At 34.5% G+C, this 24,128-nt stretch overlaps 1 protein-coding gene across 9 annotated transcripts in view; it reads left to right on the top strand.

Moving 5' to 3' along the window:
- LOC106881484 (muscle-specific protein 300 kDa) overlaps nucleotides 1–24,128 on the top strand; it is an 815,448-nt gene that overhangs the window by 506,425 nt on the left and 284,895 nt on the right. For all 9 annotated transcript variants that reach the window (XM_089350452.1, XM_014931925.3, XM_089350453.1 and 6 more), the window contains one exon: nucleotides 2,240–2,542. In XM_089350452.1, coding sequence (XP_089206578.1) covers nucleotides 2,240–2,542 — 303 coding nt within the window. The remainder of the gene's footprint in view (nucleotides 1–2,239; nucleotides 2,543–24,128) is intronic.

Below are 24,128 nucleotides of genomic sequence, written 5' to 3'. Positions count from 1 at the left end.
TATAACGTGCTTTCACTTCACTACCGAGCGCAGCTCTGTGTGCCTTGGGTATGTGCTGTGGTTTGCTGTGATGCTCTTATGGTTACTGTATTGAAAGCGTTTTGCGTAGGAAGTGTGCAGTGCCCAGTAGTGCAATTTTCTGTATGTTATATATATTTGTAAGTCCTGGTGTTTTTGTTATGTATTTGTCTGAATATTTTTTTATTATTATTATTATCATCATCGTCATCATCATTATTATTATTATCATTTTTGTCTTTTTGTTCTTTTAAGGCAGCAATCTGACAGAATCATTAACATACTGAGCTAAATATTTAGTAGCATTTTGCCTGTCTTTATGTTTTGTGTTCAAATTCTGACAAAGTCAATTTTATCTTTCATCCTTTCGAGGTCAATAAAATAAGTACCAGTTGAGCACTGGGTTTGATTAAATTAACTTACTATCCCCCTCCCAACTTGCTGGTGCTGTGATAAAATTTGAAACCATTATTATTATTATTATTATTATTATTATTATTATTATTATTTTCATATACACACAACAGATTAGACTGTTGGAAAACAAAAAAATCTTAACGTTGGGCTACAGCAAATAATCTTAAATGCCAAGAACCCTCCTAAGTATCCTAGCTGTCCCTATTAATACTGTTTTCTGGAGCTGTACTAAACTGGGTTTTATGCCTATTTCCTCTATCCATCTGTTCAGATCTTTAGGAATAGTTCCCAATGCACCTATAACTACCTATAACATTTTACCCACACTTTCCATAGTCTCTGTAATTTAATGGCTAGGTCCTAGTACTTTGCTATTTTTTCTATACTTTTCATAATAATGTTGTCATCATTTAGGATGGTAAAGTCAATTATCTGGCACTTTCTATTCTCTTTATCTACTACTACCAAATCAGGCCTTCCAGCTTCTGTTACTCTGTACAACATCTTGTATTTCTTACTTTCTTGTATTTTACTAGGTTCATGTTCATACTATTTGTCAGTATGTCCAAATCCTAGCTCTCTACATATTATTATTATTATTATTATTATTATTATCATTATTATTATTATTATTATTATTATTATTATTATCTCCACCTTAGCAAAAGCGGAGATATTGTTTTCAGTCATGTTTATTTGTTTGTCCCAGGACAAGACATCTTAAGAACTGCTGGATGGATTCAGATGAAACTTTCAGGGATGTTTGGCCTCGTGACTAGCACAAACTGATTAGATTTTGGGATTGACCTAGGACCAGACAAGGATTCTGGATTATTTTTCCGTTTTTTTTTTACTTAATTTTTGAGAGCAGTCGGGTTCATTTTTAGTATTCTCATTTGTGAGAGCAGTTGAGTTTATTTCAGATATTCTCATTTTAAAAATCATTTCTGGCTAATTGTTGAGAGGATGTTGGTGTTGCCTTGGCAGAGGCTTGCACTCTCTGAGTGCTCTTGTTATCATTATTTTCATTAGCATCTTCTTTCAACTCTGTTTGTATTTCTTGCCAAGTGTCTTCCTGACACCTAGGGCAGAGAAACATGCTGTATACATTGGTAGGCCATTAAAACAAACACACCAGATTGTTCATTTACAGAGTCATGTGATAGAGAAAAAGAGAAAGACAGAGAGTAAAAGGAAAAAATAAAAAATAGGAAAGTAAACAAATAGGCACAGGAGTGGTTGTGTGGTAAGTAGCTTGCTTACCAACCACATAGTTCTGGGTTCAGTCCCACTGCGTGGCACCTTGGGCAAGTGTCTTCTACTATAGTCTCGGGCCGACCAAAGCTTTGTGAGTGGATTTGGTAGATGGAAGCTGAAAGGAGCCCATCGTATATATGTATATATATATATATGTATGTGTGTGTATATGTTGCGTATCTGTGTTTGTCCCCCCAACATCGCTTGACAACTGATGCTGGTGTGTTTAGCAGTTTGGCAAAAGAGACTGATAGAATAAGTACTAAGCTTACAAAGAATAAGTCCTGAGGTCGATTTGATTCGACTAAAGGTGGTGCTCCAGCATGGCCACAGTCAAATGACTGAAACAAGTAAAAAAAAAAATTAAATAAAGAGGTAAAAAGGAAAGAAAATTCACAGCAACAATGCTCTTCTCAATACGTGATGTATCATTATCATTATTATCGTTATTATTATTATTATTATTATTATTATTATTATTATTATCATTATTATTTATTTATTTTTGACATTGCTTATTTTGTCTAAATTATGCTTTGATAAACAGATTCTCAAGAGTGAAGTTGAAGAGAAATCAAAATCCCTTGATGATTTGAAGCATCTCTATGGGCGGCTCACAGAGCATAACTCACAACTAAGTGACCCGATTATTCAAGCAATCCAAGAAGACTGGGAAGAAACTTTGAGCCACATTGGAAATGTCTTAGAAGCTAAAGAATGTGAGAAACATGACCGGAAAACTTTCCTTGAACATCAGATGGAAATTGATAGAGACTTGGCTAATTATGCTCAAGAATTAGAAAGGATTGAATTGGAAGAAACTCCAAAGGCTGTTGAAGATAAAATTACAGTAAGTGTACTTTTTCTTTTACGTTTTTTTTTTATTTTGTCTTTTTATATTTTATTTGTTTTTTGATTCTTCATTTTATTATTGGAAAGAATATTGGAAAAATAGGCAGATTTGTTTTCTGTAAATATGAAAAGGTCAGTTATGAATTTACCATTCATTCTTCATGCAAGATGATGCTATATTGATTTGGTACACCATATGATGTTGTACAGACATAAAATGACTAGGTGGATGTATATATATATATATATACATACGCACACACACACACACATTCATACATATATACACACACGTATATTAATATGTCAATATACATTCATATATTCGATACCTTGTGTATACAATGGATATACAACTGCAGTTGTTATGTTTAAAGCTCCATGTAGATTATCATATTCCAGTCTGCTTCCAGTATAGTGGTTAAGTAACTACTATATTTAGTAGTATTACTAGTTATGAAATGAAGACCAAATGCCGGAGGAATTTAAGTTTATATCATCAGTTTATATTATTAGTTCCTGCATATGTTTCACCATTATGGTTGTTTGGAACCCTGTTTTGGGTGTCTCTGTAACTTAATGCAATAAAGTGTTCCTTGATGATCCATTCTAGTTAAGCATTCATTTGTATTTGGAACACCCAAAAGCAGCAGGATTCCAAGCAGCTGTAATAGTGAAACATATGTAGGAATTAATAATATAAACTTGTGTTTATCTTAATTTCTCCTATATTCATGAGGAATTTAGTTCGCTGGTGATCTAAATGAATAGGTTCGGTAAAAGAGACCGATAGGATAAGTACTAGGCTCACAAAGAGTAAGTCCTGGGGTCGATTTGTTCGACTAAAGGTGGTGCTCCAGCATGGCCGCAGTCAAATGGCTGAAGCAAATAAAATAAAGTAAAAAAGGAATATATATATGTATATACACATACATATATATATATATATATATATATATATATATATATATATATATACATACATACATACATACATACATACATATATACATACATATATACATACATACATACATATATATATATATATATATATATCTTATATATATATATATATATATATATATATATATATATATATATATATATATATATATATATATATACACTCTCTGAGTGGTTGGCGTTAGGAAGGGCATCCAGCTGTAGAAACTCTGCCAAATTAGATTGGAGCCTGGTGTAGCCATCCGGTTGCACCAGTCCTCAGTCAAATCGTCCAACCCATGCTAGCATGGAAAGCGGACGTTAAACGATGATGATGATGATGATGATGATGATCTTAATGTGAGAGTTGTAAAGTATATTCAAGTGCATTTTACATAGTACAAATACAATCTAATATAGAATAAATATGTTTGTTAGAGCGGCCCAGCATGAAGCAAAACTCAGAGTACACTCTTAACTTTTGATGTAATAAACACGCACACATATGCGTGTACGCACACACATACACACACACACATGCATACATACAAACATACATACATACATACATACAAAATACACTGACAAGCACAAAACTTTTAAGGATGAGTATCACTGGCCTGAGAGAAATGGTCAGTATAGTGTTTCTAACGCAAAGAATGGTCAACGTGTGTGAAAGATGGAACAAGAAGTATTTAAGTAACTGGCCATCAAAGATATTGGCTAGCATCAGCTTCTCTGATATGGCCACATCATGTGAATATACCATACATGCTAAAATGATTTAATGGAAGGAAAGTGGGAGTTAGAGTTAAAGACAGGCCAATGAAAACCTGTTAAGAACTGTTTACTGAGACTTTAGTGCAGATAATAATCTAGATTAGAAATAATCAAATATATTAAGTGTAAGTTCATTGAGTAAAATTTCTGCTCTGTCTTGTGTATTAAGAGAAATTGCAAAAATTTATTGGTCGGTTTGATGTAAATTTAAATGTATGTGAGGCTCATCTTGGTTAGTTCATGCATGCTGATGTTTTTTTTATATTTGTATAATATATTATCAATATTCCTTTATTCACTCAATGTTCCTCATTCCTTAATTCTGCTGTTCATCAAAAATAAGTTTTCTTTTTATATCCATTAGCAAATTAGAAATTCACAACATCTCGAAAAAATGGGGTTATATCAAAATGGAATTTTTTTATTTTCTATCTTATCTATTTATTTTTGCATTAATGTAATCGTCAGCATCAAAGAATCACAGAACAAGAAAGTAAGCTTTTGGCAAGCCAAGTGTGTAGCCTTGGTTTTTATTACTTGTTGTAGCTATTTCACTTTACTTATGGTGTTATCAATGTCAGGAATATTTCCCTATTCTGCAATGTAAATAGCACTAATTATCCATTAACGGCTTCATCTGATTGTAGAATGTCAAGCCATTGAGACTATTTATCACACTTGAGGAAATAAATAAAGTATTGAATTATGGACATAAGATTGTTTAAAAATGACAAGAATTGTATTCACAATTTCTTCACACTGTCCGATATTTGTTCATATTATCACTTGTGGCAGTCTTGAAGACTTGAAAGAGACTAGCTTGATGTAGCTGAATAGAAGATCTATAGGAAGGTGTTTATGTAATACTCTGTTGGTTTAAAGCTAACAATACACAGATAATGTACATTATTACTGTAGGAGACATTTACTTGGAAGCTCATTCACTTATTTAACTTCTTCAAGACACCTAAGCCACTCACCAAATACTTGATGTTAGTTACAGAATGTTACATGACAAATTACTTGCTCTCAAGTGGAATATATATATCCTGCTTTTTAGAATTCAATGAAAGGTATTACAGCTGCTATTGTTGTTGAATATAGCCAGAATTCTAAACTATCATTTAATGTTATTTAACTACAAATATACAATACCTAGACAAAATGTCGGTCTTCTTGGATGTAAATTATGTGAGCTGGCTATCTTGTTGATATAAATTTAAATCTATATCATGTCTTTATAGATATATAATCTATCAAAGAGTTTTAGTCCTTTGACTTGAGCTTAAAATCTAATTGCAGTTATTTTTGCTTTTTGTTTCATTGAGGTTCATAAAAAAACATACACTTCATTGATTTAATTTATCTTGTTCCTTCACCTACAAATATATGTTTGTTATAAATCAAAAGAAATTGTTATCATTCGTGTTGATGGCCGAGTGTTGAAACATTAAACTGCAGTCCCTGTAACCTTAACATAATACTGAAAATGGTGAATAAAAAGAACATGTACATTGAAAATATATGGCTTCAACACCTACCTCCAGGTGACCAGGGACTCCAATTACACTCTTCTAAATTTAGTCTCTATATCATTGTTTGGTAAAAGTAGCAAGAATTATTGGAATACATGTTCAACATAGCTGTATAAGCCATCAATGTGCTGCCATTGAATGAAAGCATGCAGATCAGTTTTCTCACTCTGCACACATCTTGATCAAGCCCTGTTGATAGCACTGTCATATGTACAGAGTTTATTCTGAATCAAAAATGGCTAGGAATTTCTTGAAATTGCTAAAAGAACAGGCTGAAAGTAGTCTGGAATAATATGTTCATCTAACCTTTGTCAATGTCTAGATTCTCTCCAAGAATGTCTTAACTCCTGGTCACAACTAAACATTTATAGATTGCAGTGGTTGATATACTACTACTGATTAGTAGAAAACTGAAAGTAACTGATAGCATTCCAAATAATGATAATCTTCTGCCAGTTGCCATAGTCTACTTTTTTTCAATAAATTTGTGTTTGTAGTATGAGGCATATTCAATGGTTCCTTACTTAAGCCTTTCCCTCCCTATGGAGCATAAGCCATCAATGACTATTGTCCTCTGTTCTTGGTTTTTGGGTGGTCTTTTCTGCTTCTCTGAGGGATGGCCTTGTTCTCTCAAGTTTTGAATTATCATCAATGCTTCTGTAACTTCACTTTTTTCAATGTAGAAACACTGCCCTACACGAATCCATTTTTATCTCTGGAAGGTGTTGTGTTATTAATCTTATCTCCATCCTTTCTTCAGTCTGGTATGAGAGGCCCTTAGTAGGAACTCATGCTCGGCTGGTGCAGCTCTCTGGAGTCATTGATGCACACAGCCATTGCACGTTTTAGCAAGGACCAGACCTTGTGATAGCTCTTTGATAGTAAAAGAATATATATGCAAGAACACAAACTTTTGTAATCAATACTTCACATGGAAAAGATAGCACATACTTCCAGAGTTGGTGATGTAAAGTATTTGAGAATAACAGTTGGGTGAGTTCTTAGGCTGATAGTCTACTAGCCAAAGGGTAGACAGTTTGTATTCTGTTTCTAACACTTTACCTAATTCTTTGATAAAGACATTAATGTCTCTGTGACTCAACTTGCTTAGCTGTAAATAGGTACCATTGGCAAGTACAATTCAATAGTGAAATAAGAAATCAAGCAGTGAAGTGGGATGGTGGGAGGAACTATATAATTGATAGATTTACTTTTTTGCTATTTTGCAAGGTTGCACAAAAAAAAATCTTCCCATGGAGACCCACTCCAGCGCATCTTCCTGTGAATTACTTCACGAAGACGAAATCTATTATGCTGCCAGCCCCTACACCTACCTAATCAATTATTGATAGATTATTTGCTGAATTGATGATTTCAGTGTCACACCTTGAAATACATTGTTTGTGGATTCACCTTAAGTAAATAATGGCATCAAGTCATTCCTTTGTATTAAAAAAAAAACCCCCCAAAACAACAACAATAATAATAATAATAATAATAATAATAATAATAATAATAATAATAATAACAATAAAGAATGATAAAAAGATAAGATGGAAATAGTGATTGCATTCTTAGAAGAATTGTGACGATTGTGTCGATTCAAATCTAAACTCTGACATTATGTTATGTCCTTAGGTAAAGCACATCATTCACTTTATGAATATAGGAAAACATATTAAAGTGAAATAAGAAAAGAGATTGATTTTATAGATTCCTCTCCATTTTATTTTATTTTATTTTATTCTTTTTTTTTTTTTCTGTTGTTGTGTATATCTAATTTATTCCAAATCCTCTTCTGTCTTTCATTCTTTTATCCCATCTTACTTTTATTCAGTTTTCTTAATGGAATTGTGAAATATTAAATTTCTGATATTTATTGTCTATTACTTGTGTATGGACGTGTGCGCATGTGTGTGTGAGAGAGAGATTGTGTGTATGCGTGTGTGTGTTTGTGTGTCTGTATGTATATTTAAAATGATATTAATATGCAAACTTATTCTTCACCAGTTATTCAACTCTTGTTACATTATTTGCCTAAACAATTTCTCTGAAAATTTTTGTAGATTGTGCATATATTTGTTTGTTTGTCTATTCGTTTTACATCTGGGTTTTTTTTACTACTAGCATAGGTTAGATGAATACATATTATCAAAGCAATGGTTAACAGCCAGCTGCCCTTTGTGCTACTAATCTTTGTGTTTTTCAAGTAAGGGAGTTTTTATTCCATCCCTCTTTAAAAGTGCAGAGCTACAGGATAATTTGATGACAGGGAAATGGCAACAGAGAATACTGTCTGGTAGTTCTGTGTTTTCAAAGATGTGGTGGAATTGAAATTACTTTATTTATAAAATGGGTAGACTTAGCAAAATGGAGGACATTTAACCGTAAAACACTGCCTCAACAATTTTTATTCACTTAATGCTGCCATAGGAAAATAGACATAAACAAAATGAATAAATGAGCATGTGCATATTTGTACACACACACACACACACATACACACACACACATGCATATACATATATTAAATTATATGAGTATGGGGATTTACATTCAGGACTTTGAGTCTCTGTGTGAACAATTCAATGAACATTGCACATCTTTAGCTGGTGCAAGCATGGCACATGTACTACCAGTGATTACAAAACACAAAAAACAAAAACAGGTACCATTGGTGAGCATAAAAAAATACTCCTTGGACATTAATTAGTTAGATCATTCAACAGAAACAACTCTTTATATATATATATATATATATATATATATATATATATATATATATATATATATATGCCACTGGCACGGGTGCAAGTATTGCGTAACTGGCACCTATGCTTGTGGCATGTAAAAAGTACCCCTTGAACTTTGGGCCTCATGGAGGCAGCGACAAGTGACTGAGACCTTTGGCAATATTCCAAGCTTGAGAAGACCTGTCGAGCCAAGTGAGATCATAGTTGTGGCTGATGCTGGTGTTTTGTCACTGGCACATAAAAAGCACCCACTACACTCTTAGAGTGGTTGGCGTTAGGAAGGACATCTGGCTGTAGAAACCATGCCAAATCAGATTGGAGCCTGGTGCACCTCCCCAGCTTACCAGTTTTCAGTCAAACTGTCAGAATGGAAAACAGACGTTAAATGATGATGATGATATATATATAGATGCATGTTTGTTATTTCTTTACTGCCCACAAGGGGCTACACACAGAGGGGACAAACAAGGATTAAGTCGATTATATTGACCCCAGTGCGTAACTGGTACTTATTTAATCGACCCTGAAAGGATGAAAGGCAAAGTCGACCTCGGCGTAATTTGAACTCAGAATGTAGCGGCAGATGAAATACTGCTAAGCATTTCGCCTGGCGTGCTAACATTTCTGCCAGCTCGCCGCCTTATACATGCATGTTTGTATGTGTGTGCATGCATGCACACACACACACACACACACACACACACACACATGTAGATACATGCATACTAGTTGAAGTGGCTGTTATAAATCTTACAATATATTTGATTCTACTCTCTGCATTGATTCACCCCATTTGTAGATGTTCTGTTCTTATTCTAAAACTCACTTGAAAATAATAATCTAAATTTAACATTTATGTCTAAACATACATATATATGTATTGTATGTGTGTGTGTAGCATTTATTTAAATGCTACGCACTCTGTCCTTCATAAGTATTGATATTTGCATCAAAATGTCTTGAATTGTGTCTGGAAATCTCTCCTATTAATAGCATATATCATCTGAATAGTTTTCCGTTTGTACATACTCTTATACATAATGACAATTACCATTACATTTTTTTTTTTAAACAAATGATACCTTAATTAATAAGTAATTACCACGAGATATAATTATGAGGTTAGAGTTGGCCATTGCTGAAATTATGCCTTCCTAGTAAGCATCAGAGAAACAATTGCTTCAACACTATTGTTTATGTTTGATGTATGATGTGTTGGATATATATATATGGTGAAACCGCATCAAAAAGCAATGTTAAACCAAAACCAAGTTAGCAGTAAATAAAATTGCTAACACATTTGCAATTCCTCATTTTCAGTCATTTCACATTATTTGTCTTATTAATTTGCTTTGGAAAGACATTAACGTAACAAATTCTCATTTATCCTTTCATAATGTTACCTCATGTCGACATATCTGGTTGTGGTATAAATAGCTGAGAGACAGGTGAGTGTGTATGATGTATATATGTGAATGTGTGTGTTTATGTGTTGTATATGATGTGTGTCGCTGAACCTGCAGGATTGTAAGTATGTATGTAAACAAAGTGTGTATACATGTGAGCATAGTTGTATATATAACCATATTTGTATAACTGATACCAGGCATGTATATATGTGAACTGGCATAGTGGTTAAGAGCGTGGGCTACTAACCCCAAGATTCTTAGTTCGATTCCAGGCAGTGACCTGAATAATAATAATAATAATAATAATAACAACAACATCGAAAAATACCTTAGGAATGAGAACCCAGGTTTGAAATATCTGTCATTTCTTCTGTTAACTTTTTGATCTTGGTCAAAGTTTTTCTCATTTGAGAAAAGCTAAATCAAATTTTCTGCTGGGTTTTTCAGTTTGTTTAAAAACCTTTTAGATCTGATGTACTGATTTTCTTTTGCTTTTTCTGACAAATTAACCTTTCCTCATCATATAAGACTTATATCTGATGTCTTTGTGGACAACATTTCTGACTGTTCCTTCTGACACATGGAGATCTTTTGCAATTGACCTCATAGACTCTCTGGGATTGTAATCAATGGTCTGTTGAACTTGCTGGATAAATTCAGGTGTTCTGATGGTTTCAGAGCATTTAGAATGCTTTTTATGCTTTGATACTGGTGATACATTTCCATCATCAGTTTCTAGCTCCTAACAAACTTTGTAGGCAAAAGATCTGTCAACTTTTAAAAATCGAGATATTTCTAAATCGCTATGCTCAGCCTTTATAACCACAATAACAGCATGCTTCTTCATTTCTTGAGTAAGCTGAGGGTCTGCCATCATTATTATTTTCTGAAACAAAGATTATACAAAATTAATCAAAAATGCAGCAATGACCCAAAAGAATGTATGTCCTCAATTACCTTACTCACCCTGTATAAAATCTGTATAACACTTGAAACAATCTATACACATATTTATGTGTATCAGAATAGGCATTCAAAGAATCAGACAGAGATAACATTAAACTCCCACCTGGTGTGTGGCTGTCACAAAAAAGCATGGTTAAGACTAGGATGTAACCTCATCATTGTTCTGAAAATCCCAGAATTGCAATGGTGAAGAGTACATATAAAAATTGACCAGATGAGATAAGTGAAGTAAGAGAATAGATGTTTATTCCATTAGTTGACAGTTGGTTTGCAATGTGTGTTAGTTACATAAGTGTCACTTATGTAACATCATTCATCTCACAAACACAGAGAGACAGACAGACGGACAGACAGACAGACGGACAGACAGACAGACGGACAGACAGACAGACGGACAGACAGACAGACAAAGATGAACAAACTACACTTTTGAACATTTCACGGCACTGCAGGTTAAATCACCAGCCTATGCATGTCAGGCTTCTTTTAGTTACCATCTACTATATTCACTCACAAGGTTTTGATTGACCTGGGAATATAGTAGAAGACACTTGCGTAAGGTGCCATGTGGTGGGACTGAACCTGGAATCATGTGGCTGAGAAGCAAACTTCCCAACCATACTTGTGTAGTTAAGAAGTTTATGTGTGTGTGTGTGTGTTTATATATATATATATATATATATATATATATATACACACACACATTTATACATATACATACACACAAACACACACACAATGTTTACTACACTACCACTGCTTCTAATTCATATTTGAATTTATTCTATATGTATAATATTTTATAATATATATATATATATATATATAACACACACATACATATACATGTGTGCATGTGTGTGTGTGTATGTATATATGTTTATGTATATATATATCTATCTATTTATCTATCTATCTATCTATCTATATATATATATATATATATATATTATTAAAAAATAGGGTAAAAAATCATATATTAATTAATATCGATTAATTACCAGGAAGCTAGCACATTTAAAGAATCAAAGAGATTCAGAAACAGTATCTGCAATCTCAGGGGATTAAAGACATTTTTATATATGACGTTGACCACTGACGTGGACATTCAATGTGCTAGAAATAGATCACATCTTATGTCTAATAAGACCTAAATTGTTCTCAACATGAAATATAGCGTGATACCAAAACGTAAGCGGGCAAGACATTTAAAATCACCAAAAAAAATTATTATTAAACAGGGACCGGTTTCAAAATTTAACAATCTTACCGACTGTCTATTTCTGTTCAGCCTGATTTGTAATGCAACCATAATCATCAGAACCCCATACCAATTTGGCCACCGCCATAGGTGCGCGTGTATATGGTTCTGCTAATTACAGCTTAATGGTAAAATTCAAAAGTCTTTTGAATTTTACCATTAAGCTGTAATTAGCAGAACCATATACACGCGCACCTATGGCAGTGGGCAACTTTGTATGGGGTTCTGATGATTATGGTTGCATTACAAATCAGGCTGAACAGAAATAGACAGTCGGTAAGATTGTTAAATTTTGAAACCGGTCCCTGTTTAATAATAATTTTTTTCGGTGATTTTAAATGTCTTGCCCGCTTACGTTTTGGTATCACGCTATATTTCATGTTGAGAACAATTTAGGTCTTATTAGACACAAGATGTGATCTATTTCTAGCACATTGAATGTCCACGTTAGTGGTCAAAGTCTTAGAGAGCTCTTACCTCTGCTGGCGACAAAGGGACTCTCACTCAGGGTAAAAGGCAGACTGTATGACGCATGTGTACGAACAGCCATGCTACATGGCAGTGAAACATGGGCTGTGACTGCTGAGGACATGCGTAAGCTTGCAAGGAATGACGCCAGTATGCTCCGCTGGATGTGTAATGTAAATGTGCATACCCGTCAGAGTGTAAGTATCTTGAGAGAAAAGCTGAACATAAGAAGCGTCAGTAGTGGTGTGCAAGAGAGACAATTGCGCTGGTTTGGACATGTGGTGAGAATGAATGAGGATAGCTGCATGAAAAAGTGCCACTCCCTGACAGTTGAGGGAACCCGTGGAAGAGGTAGGCCCAGGAAGACCTGGGCTGAGGTGGTGAGGCAAGACCTTCGAACATTGGGCCTCACCGAGGCGATGACTACTGACCGAGACCTTTGGAAATGTGCTGTGCGTGAGAAGACCCGGCAAGCCAAGTGAGATCGTTGCCAGTGCCCCTGGACTGGCTCTTGTGCGGGTGGCACATAAGATGTACCATCCTGAGCGTGACCGTTGCCAGTACCGCCTGACTGGCCTTGTAGGGTTTTCGAGCGAGATCGTTGCCAGTGCCCCTGGACTGGCTCTTGTGCGGGTGGCACATAAAAGACACCATTTCGAGTGTGGCCGTTTTTGTGCGGGTGACACGTAAAAGCACCCACTACACTCTCTGAGTGGTTGGCGTTAGGAAGGGCATCCAGCTGTAGAAACTCTGCCAAATTAGATTGGAGCCTGGTGTAGCCATCCGGTTGCACCAGTCCTCAGTCAAATCGTCCAACCCATGCTAGCATGGAAAGCGGACGTTAAATGATGATGATGATGATGATGATATATATATATATATGTGTGTGTGTGTGTGTGTGTGTGTGTGTGTGTGTGTGTTACACACACATGCTTAGACAAATGTGTCTGTATGTAAGCAAATAAATAAATGCTTTTATTATCTGTCTGACTCAAACAATGGAAAATATTGAAGGCTTGGTCTTTTAACTTTAAAATGAATTTAATATTTTACTTACATTTTTTTTTCAACACACATTGTATTTGCCATTGTTAAACACTATTATGGATTAACATTGCTTTATACATTATAAATTCTATGTTAACAGGCTGACTATAAGTAACGTTATTTCTATGCATATAAAGAATTTCATAGCAATTTGTAAAGCACTTTATAAGAATCCTATGCACATCAACTCAATTATCACATTTCTATTTACTTAACATCTATTTTGTATTTTCCTGTATCATTAGAGAAACGACATCTAAACCTTATCTTCTTTTCAAAATATTAGCATTTCCAAAGTCAATATCTTTTTCCATCTGTTGAACAGACTAGCATTTATTTATTTAATCATAAATCTATCTATTTATTTATTTATTTATTCATTTATGACCTGTTCTAGTCCGTCGGCCATTTTTTCCTTACATTTACATGCGCTGCCAATTTTCTTCATAACTTTCCTTTAGCAGCTAAAGTTTGTGGTCATTTTATTTAGAAGTTGTTTAACTCTATCAATACTTAAAGATTTTTACTCAATGAAGATATCCTGTTTACTTAGTTTTATCTATAAATATAATCTGTTTTGGCCCAAACTCGGCATCCAACATGTATCAGAATGATTGATTCATTGAAAGCTATGCATTTTGTAATGTTTGATCTTGTTCAATATTTGGTATATTCATCAGATAGTTTTATGCAATATTTCTGCTTCAATATTTAGCTAGGCTAGGGCCAGCCAACTGCAGTTGAATGCTCTGCATGTCAAAATTAGAATTGTCCACTTTTAGACAATATTTTCCTGAGAGTATTAAATTTATTTTCCCTGTTTACTTTCTCAATTTTAATAGTGTTTATCCTTCTCACTCTCTACTTCTCAATCTCTCTCTTTCTCTATCTATCTATCTATCTATCTATTTATCCTTCTTTCTCTATCTCTATTTAATACATGGCTGTTTGTATTTGTGCTAATACTACTTCCTGAAACTCCTCACAGAAGTTTAGACAGAAAATAAATTCTCAAAGTGTTTTTGCACTTCCCCTCCTCCTTGTGTTGATAAACACTGTAAAATTATTATTTTTGCTTGTTTGTTTGTGTTTATTTTTATTTTTTCTTCTTTCTTTGCTGCATTTCAGATATAAATCTAACTTGCTTTTCTGTCTATACCTCCATGTTTTCTTTTTATATACAACTTATATAAGAATCTGTCAAACTCCAGACTCTATGAGAAAACTTCTGGTCTTGCCGTTTGTTATAACTATTATTAAGTTTTTTTGTTGTTGTTGTTTTTCCATTCTGTTTTCATATTACAATGTTCAAATTTTTACGATATGACAAAACATAACCAAGGTGTTGAAAAACATAAACAATATGGTGGTATATTAGTTCTTGTCTACTATTGATGTAGAGAGTAACTTAGTATTTCTCACAGCATAACAAGCCAATACACACCATTTTGTTTGAGTCAATGACGGAGACTCTACAAGATCACTAGCCCTTCAAGAAATAGCAGCCAAATCACCCTTGAATCACACTTTACTGTCTTAAAATAGAGGAGGATATATTAGATAATGTAATCATGGTTGTATTGTGCCTGGGATGGGAAGAGACAATGGCTATGGGAATAATAACTTTGATTGTGAGTCTCTTGAATCAGAGCAGACCAGGGATAAAGACAACAACAACAAAAGCAACGAGAATTACTCTTCTGTATGTTTCTTGAGCAGTTTATGCCAAAGAAAACTACCACTGACCAACCCAATCTTATTCCTGTCCATTTTACTTTAGAACGTACATTATGCCCATTGCTCAAGAAGCTTTTGATCATCATCATCATCATCATTTAACATCCATTGCCCATGTTGGCATGGGTTGGACGGTTTGACTGGGCTGGCACACTGGAAGGCTGTACCAGGATCCAGTCTGATTTGGCATGGTTTTCTATGGTTGGATGCCCTTCCTAACACCAACCACTCCGAGAGTGTAATGGGTGCTTTTACGTGCCACCATCATGGGTGCCATTTGGGTGACAGCAGTATCTGCCATGACTGTGATTTTGCTCAGCTTGTTGCGTCTTCTCAAGCATGACATAATGCTAAAGGTCTTGGTCATTGCCTCCATGAGACTCAATATTCAAAAGGAACTGAACCACTTTTCCCCCATGGGACCCAATGCCCCCATGGAACTCAGCCACCTTGCCTCCGTGAGGTTCAACACTTGAAAGGAACTCAGCCACTTGCTTCCATGAGGCCCAACGCTCAAAAGAAACTCAGCCACTTGCCTCCATGAAACCTAATGCACGAAAGGAACTCAGCCACTTTGCCTTTGTGGGGCCCAGACCCAACACTCGAATGGAACTCAGCCACTTGCTTCCATGAGGCCCATCACTCAAAAAGAACTCAGTCACTTTGCCTCCATGAAGCCTGAGAAATAACAACCACATCTCCTTGATAGCCTTCTCTACCATATTAACAATAAGAAGGATACAACCAATCATGTGTTTCTAGATATATTGTGCTCGAATTAAACAACAAGATGGTCAAGATAGCAGCATCATTTGACATAATTCCATTTAATCAGTGACTGACCTGGGGTTAAACAAGAACAACAACAGCAATAGTTTGTGTCTTTAGAAATGATTATCACCATTGTTGTTGGCATCTTGAGATTCATAATCCTCATTATAATTATTTAGATGCCATCATTTAAGATAATAAACTACGATTAATAAGTTTGTATTCCAGTTCAGTGATTGCATCATATCCTTGAGCAAAAGATTCTAGCCAACAGATCTATCTATCTATTAATCTATCTATCTGTCTATCAATTTATCAATCTATCTATCTATCTATCTATCTATCTATCTATCTATCTATCTATCTATCTATCTATTTATCTATCTATCTATCTATCTATCTATCTATTTATCTATCTATCTATCTATCTATCTATCTATCGATCTATTTATCTATCTATCTATCTATCTATCTATCTATCTATCTATCTATCTATCTATCTATCTATCTATCCATCTATCTATCTTTCTCCCTATCTATTTACACTTATATCCTTCCTGCTTTCCTCAGCAGGTGTTATCAAATCTTTTCTTTAGGAAATAGGGAAATAAAGTAGATTTTAATTAAAAATGTGAATGTGTGTGTGAAAGAGAGAGAAATGGTGTGTGTGTGTGTGTGTGTGTGTGTTCATACAGAAACATATCAGTTTTCATCATTTTACTTACAAGTCATACTGGTTCTGATTAATCATCTGCTTCTCTCTGTCCCTCGCACACACGCCCCCCCCCCCCGCACACACACACACACACACACACACACACACACATATACACGCATGCATGCATACACATAATTACACACGTTGCAGAAAATGTCCTTTCAAAAGAAACTGAAACATGTTCCCACTTGTAATATTTGGCTAATTAACGCACCATTTATTCCCTGCATATTCATATTAGCAACCTATCTACCTCCCTCTCTCTCCTTACCTCCCTCCCTCCCTCCCTACCTACCTACCTACCTAAATAAATAAATGCATGCATATATCTACTTGTGTACATACATACATGCATACTCCCACATCTGGCTATCTCCTTGCTTTCATTTTCTCTTTCCTTTTCTTGTAAGCCCACTTTCTCTCTCTCTCTCTCTCTCTCTCTCTCTCTCTCTCTCTCTCTCTCTCTCTCATATACTGCTTCTCTTCTCAGGCTCTCTAGCGTTCGCTTGCACCCTCTTTAATTATACAGCCACTCTTTATGTCTTCGTCAGTATCCCAGCCTTGTGTCCTCACATATTCTGGTGTTAGTGTGGCAAGCTTATGTAACAAAAGAAAATCACCATTATCAAAATGACAATGGTGATGGTGATGGTGATGATGATTATGATGAGGATGATGATGATGATGATGATGATGATGATGGCAGTGGTGGTAGTGGTGCTGATAATGATGATGATGATGATGATGACAATGAGTGGTGGTAATGATGGTGATAATGGTGGTGGCGGCAGCGGTGGTAGTGGTGGTTGTGGTGCTGGTGCTGGTGCTGGTGGTGGTGATGATGATGATGATGATGTTGGTGGTGGTGATTCTTTTTATTTGCCACAGCAGCGTCAAATGAAGGAAATTTATGAGAACAATTTACAACCTGCGTAGTGTAGGAGAGGAAAAGATGAGGAGAAAGAGAGCAAGAGAAGGCAAACAACACCACCACCACCAACAACAACAACAACAACAACAACTATAATAATAATAATAATAATGACTTAATTTGCATCACTTTCTTGGTGGCTGAACATACAACCTGTCTTACCTGCAAAGTGTTGATTCTTGATGAAAATCCGCTTAACAAGGATCAAAAGATATATATATATATATATATATATATATATATATATATATATATATATATATATATATATTTGCTCTCAATATACTTACAACCACACTCCCCCCCCCCCTCACAATCACATTCCCCGTTTTATTTATACTCTTGCTGTTATAGTTACGATTATTACTGTTATTGTTGTTGCTGTTGTTTCCTGCTTGCTTGCATCCTTTTCTGTACTCCACAAGTATTGTGAATATCCAACAGTGTGTTTCTTTGGGCAATTGGGAAGGATCCACTGCTTTGTGAGTATTGGAAACCTTTACTGTTTGTCATATAAACCATATTGCTGTTGTTGTTATTGTTGTTGTTGTCATTTTCTAGCCCTTGGTCTCTCCTGGTGGAACAGACTGACCTATGGCCAAAGGTGTTCCAGCCATGATCATCATCTTTTTATTTCAGATACAGTAAACCTTGGACTATATTATCCAATGTATCGTTTGAGAAAGTAGGATGTGTTTTGAAAGAGATGTAACTCCTATTTCTTGTACATCAACCAGTCATGTAGGGGCTTCCTTTTCAGATGTTCTTCTTTATGCTGTTGTTGTTAGTATTGTTAAGGTGACAGAAGTCAATGAGACTCAATGAGCTACTGTAACTAGTTTGATGTCTCTCTGTTTTGGGTTCAAATCATACCAGAGATGATCGTGTTGTTCATTTTCTTAGGGGTCAACAGAGTAATTAAAAAAAAAAATTGGAGTAGGAAATATGACTTATGACCTTTGTAGCTCCACCTTCAACCTACATCACCAACTGGCAAGGTTGAACATCTCAGGAACAAGATTAACAACAGGATGAAGTCTGTTAAAGGCCCCAAAGATCACAACAGGTTAAAACACCTAACATATTACTGGTATTTGTAGATATATATTTTATCAACTTCAAAAGAAACAAAAGTAAGAAGAATATCTCTCTCTTTTCTCTTTTACTCTTTTACTTGTTTCAGTCATTTGACTGTGGCCAAGCTGGAGCACCACCTTTAGTCGAGAAAATCGACCCCAGGACTTATTCTTTGTAAGCCTAGTACTTATTCTATCAGTCTCTTTTTGCTGAACTGCTAAGTTATGGGGACATAAACACACCAGCATCGGTTGTCAAGCGATTGTGGGGGGACAAACACAGACACACAAACACATACATATATATACATATATATGATGGGCTTCTTTCAGTTTCTGTCTACCAAATCCACTCACAAGGCTTTGGTCAGCCTGAGGCTATAGTAGAAGACACTTGCCCAAGGTGCCACGCAGTGGGACTGAACCCGGAACCATGTGGTTGGTAAGCAAGCTACTTACCACACAGCCACTCCTGCGCCTTTGACCTATGGAGTTTTATAGAATCAAAATCTAAGCAGAGGAAATCTAAATACAACAATAACAAAAATACCTATTCAACTCTGTATCTCTATTATGTTTGTCTCTTTTCTCTTACTTCATTTATTATTTATCGTTTCTGTCATCCTCCGAAAGTCAATGAAACAAAGTACCTGTGTTGTACGAGATTAGTTTAACCCTTTTGTTTCCATATTTCTATTGAGATGCTCTGTGTTTCTTTCAATTAATTTTAAATATAACAAAGAATTTAGTAAAATAACTTAGTTATTATCATTAAGCTAGTGTTAGGAACATAAATTGTGACTCAGGTTTGGTGGAAAATTTTAATTCAGAACTGTTGAAAACAAGACCTTTGTACTAGAAAGCCAGAGGCGGTCTCAGGTGGGTTGGTATCAAAAGGGTTAATCAACTGTATAGCCCGTCATAAATACAATGTGCTGTCCAGCCCAGGAATTGAGCCTATGACTTTATGATCATAAAATGATCATGAAATTTATTTATAATGATAATCTGGAAGAAGCTGAATAAATAAATAAATGAAATAGTTTTAACATGCTTTCCTCTTTTATACAAAAAATAGATGAATCAATGAGTAAACCACTTCTATACATATTTTTCCAAAGTTACATCTAATTTTTGTTCCTAAAAAAGAACCAGTTGATGTAGTTCTCAAACTATGAATAATAAAGATAACTACAAGAATATCCAGTATATCCACAAGCTTTTAGAGCCATTTAAAAAAAGCAGCTGTAATATTCTCTACTTGATTTAATTGGGTTAAAAAAACTGGCATTTTGTGCTATTTTATTACTGATATTTTTTTTTTCAACCCTCAAAACTCATAAGGTTAGTTACCCAGTTTCCATGCTGTGAAAGTGACTGAGGTCAAAGCATTAACTCTGCTTGGGATGTCAGTCTAGTGCTGGGTTCAAGGCCAGCAATTTTGAAGAAAAAGGGCAAGTTGATTACATTGATCCCAGTACTTAACTGATACTTTATTTTACTGACCCTTGAAGGAATGAGAAACAAATCTAACATCGATAGGATTTGAACTTAGAATATAAAGAGCCAGAATAAGTGCCATTTAGCAGTTTGTCTACTGTGCTAACAGTTCTGCCAACTTTCGATAATGACGAGAAGAAATAAATTCTTTGTGAACTAAATATAAAACCCAATACCAGTTCTCAGTTAAAGCTATTTTTATGTAATGCCTTATAGAAAGATGTAAAGATTACAAATTCCTTCTGTTACTGCTTCAGGAATGCTTGTAATTATTATTATTATTCCTCTTTGTTTTGATGCTTGTCATGGTAGTAGCAGTGAGAATAACTATTTGAATTAGTTTTCCATTGTTCTATGCTGGATATTCTTGTAGTTACCATCTTTATTATTCATGGTTTGAGAACTACATCAACTGGTTCTTTTTAGGAACAAAAATTAGGTGCATCTTTGGAAAAATATGTATAGAAGTAGTTTATTTATTGATTCATCTATTTTTTTGTATAAGAGAGGAAAGCATGTTAAAACTATTTCATTTATTTATTTATTCAGTTTCTTTCAGATTATCATTATAAATAAATGACTCAAATTGTTATGCTTTTGGTATTTACTATTTTATATTTGTCTTATATTCATAGACAGCCAGTCTGTATCTTGTCTGCTATCAGTTTAGAGAACAATAGAGAGTCAATATTACGTTGAAGTAATTGTCTTCATCTCAAATTGGAATGGTAGAGAGAGAGAAAGAAAGGGAAAACCAATATGATAAAGTCACACATACTTTTTGAGATAGAGACAGGAATAATTTTCAATGTACTTAATTCATTTTCTTTATCTGCCAATATGAAAGTAGTCAGTTCGTCCAAATTCAGGTGTTTCGGACTTATACCATTTTTACTATTTTTTTTAGTATTAGCCATATTTCATGTGTATGTATACATCTCTAATAAGTGAGCAAGATATACACATATACTCTTCTTATATTGTTTCAAGACTAATATCTTAACTCCTTTCTCTCTTCCTATCTCCCTGAGTGGAAACAGACAACTACTTGAATATACTACTTGAATACAATATGAACTGACTGCCTGTTGTTTTATTAGTCTATACTGATGACATACAAGATGCAGAAACAGGCTGTCTATAAAGATAAGACAAGTATGAAAGATTAAATAGTTGAATGAATAATGTAGCAATTTGAGTACGTTTCCTTATATGAATTATTTGGGGAAAAAATAAAAATAAGCTTCACATGCTTTCCTTTCTTATATAAAATCAAGATTAACCAATGATTAAGCCACTTATATAGAAAAATAAAACTATGCTAGCCACTGTAGTAGCAGGCCTTTCTTCATTTAACAATGGTTGTGACATAATGCATTCAAAGACATTAGTCCTGAAACAACAGAGAACACCACATGTAGGTACATATCTTGGTTGCTTTTGGAGGATAAATACACAGAGGAAATATAAATAAGACTAAAGGTAAGGATAACAATGGAAAGTTCCCAATAACACTTGTATGTACAGAAGTATTTAGGGTTAGGCCATGATTAGCAAAATCATGATTTAAAAAAATACTCAATAATAATGATGATGATAATAATTCTTTCTACTATAACCACAATGCCTGGAATTTTGGGGAAAGGTAGTAGTTGATCAAATCAACTCCAATGTTTATCTGTTACCTATTTTATCCAGGAAGGATGAAAAGCAAAGCCAGCCTCAGTGGCATTTGAACATAAGACTAGAAGAAATGCTGCTCAGCTTTTTGTCCAGTGTGGTAATGATTCTGTCAACTCAACACCTTAATTGATAATAATAAAAGGGATGATGATGATGATAATAATAATAATAATAATAATAATAGAACAAATAGGGAATGCAATAAGGGTGGAGCACTTGCAGAAAACAGCACTGCTTGGAACCGCTTGAATACTCCGGAAGGTGCTCGAAAAATAAGAGGTGTTACCTTAGTTCACTGGTAGTGAAAAGCTAACACTGTAGTACATCTCCAGCATTAAAAGCTGTGCAAAGGCAATAATAATAATAATCCTTTCTAGTATAGGGACAAGGCCTGAAGTTTTGTGGGAGGGGACTAGTCGATTACACCAACCCAGGCATTTCAGTAATACTTAATTTATCGACCTCAAAAGGTTGAAAGGCAAAGTCAACCTCGGGCCTTAAATGATAATAATAATAATAAAAATAATCATAATAATAATAATCCTTTCTGCTATAGGCACAAGGCTTGAAATTTGGGGAGAGGGGCCATGAAATTTCAGGAGAAGGGATTAAGTTGATTACATCAACCCGAAAGGATGAAAGGTAAAGCTGACCTCAGCAGAATTTGAACTCAAAATGTACAGACAGACAAAATACTGTTAAGCATTTTACCCGGTATGCTAAGGACTCTACCAGTTCACCACCTTAACTGATAATAGTAAAAATGATGATAATAATAATAATACTAACAATGACATATTGACATCCAGCTCGAGCAACTGGACACCATAGACCAACACCATATTTGGCATTTAAAAAAAAGAGAATTTCTCATAAAAGAGCAAGGGATGAAATGTTTTGTGGAATTTTGTTGTCACCCTAATCCATGTTCAGTGAATTTTGGATTCAGAATCTAGTCATTCATCCTTCTAGGGTCAATAAAGAAAGTAATGCCAATCAAGAACAGGGGGTCATTATAATCAGTTATGTCTCTCCCTGTAATTTGTTTTTTTGTACCAATCTAAGGAAATCACCAATATTAGCATTACTATCATTAGGTTTGGTGATACTAAGAGGAAAATAGAACTCAAAACATGAGCATGTATTAATTGACAGAAGTTATAGAGAGAGTATAAGACAGGCTATTACTCCTTGCTAGTATTCAATTTTGTAGATAGAACTCATCAATTGAGGAGTGAAGAATATATTTTGTGATACAAGTAGGAACAGATAAAATTCTAAATAATATAAGCATCTGGTTTCTGCAACTCTAAGCAGGTGCTTGTATTCATGGGAAATACTATAAATTATATTTAAAGCAAAATCCATGCTTCACTGAGAAAGTCTAATATGACTAAAACATGCCTGGTGTTATTTCTGTTGCCAAAAGAATGAAAACAGTTAGTGAATTAACTCTTTATTTGCAAAATTAAATTTCATGGTTTTTCCAGAAGTGATGTTAAATAACTCCCAAAAAATAAAATTGTTATTGTCTACAAGTCACATTACTTCAAATAAACTTGATATATTTAAAATAAAATAAAATGAAATGAGTTTCAAACATCACATTCCTCAACAAAAGATAGATTCGTATACAAAACTGTTTCCTGCTGTTAAAGATAATGAAATTTTGAAATATCTGATTTCCACACTAAAATGGTTAATAATATTCCCCCCACCCACATTGTTTATTTTTCTAGTTAGTTCTTTATCAATGATTGTTTTTGTAATATAGACACGAAGTCTGAAATTTAGATGAAGAGTAATAGATATCATTGACCCAATTGATGCTTTGTTTTATTTACCATTAAATGATGAAAGGCAAAGTTGACCATGGTGGGATTTGACCATGGTGGGATTTGACCATGGTGGGATATGACCATGGTGGGATTTGAACTGAGAATGTAAAGACTCAGAACAAATGCTGCAGGTCATTTTTCTGACACTCTGTGATTGATCCTACCA

The sequence above is a fragment of the Octopus bimaculoides genome, chromosome 4 (assembly GCF_046866305.1).
Source record: "Octopus bimaculoides isolate indiv1 chromosome 4, ASM4686630v1, whole genome shotgun sequence".
NCBI lineage: Eukaryota > Metazoa > Mollusca > Cephalopoda > Octopoda > Octopodidae > Octopus > Octopus bimaculoides.
This window is presented reverse-complemented; position numbering and strand designations above follow the sequence as displayed.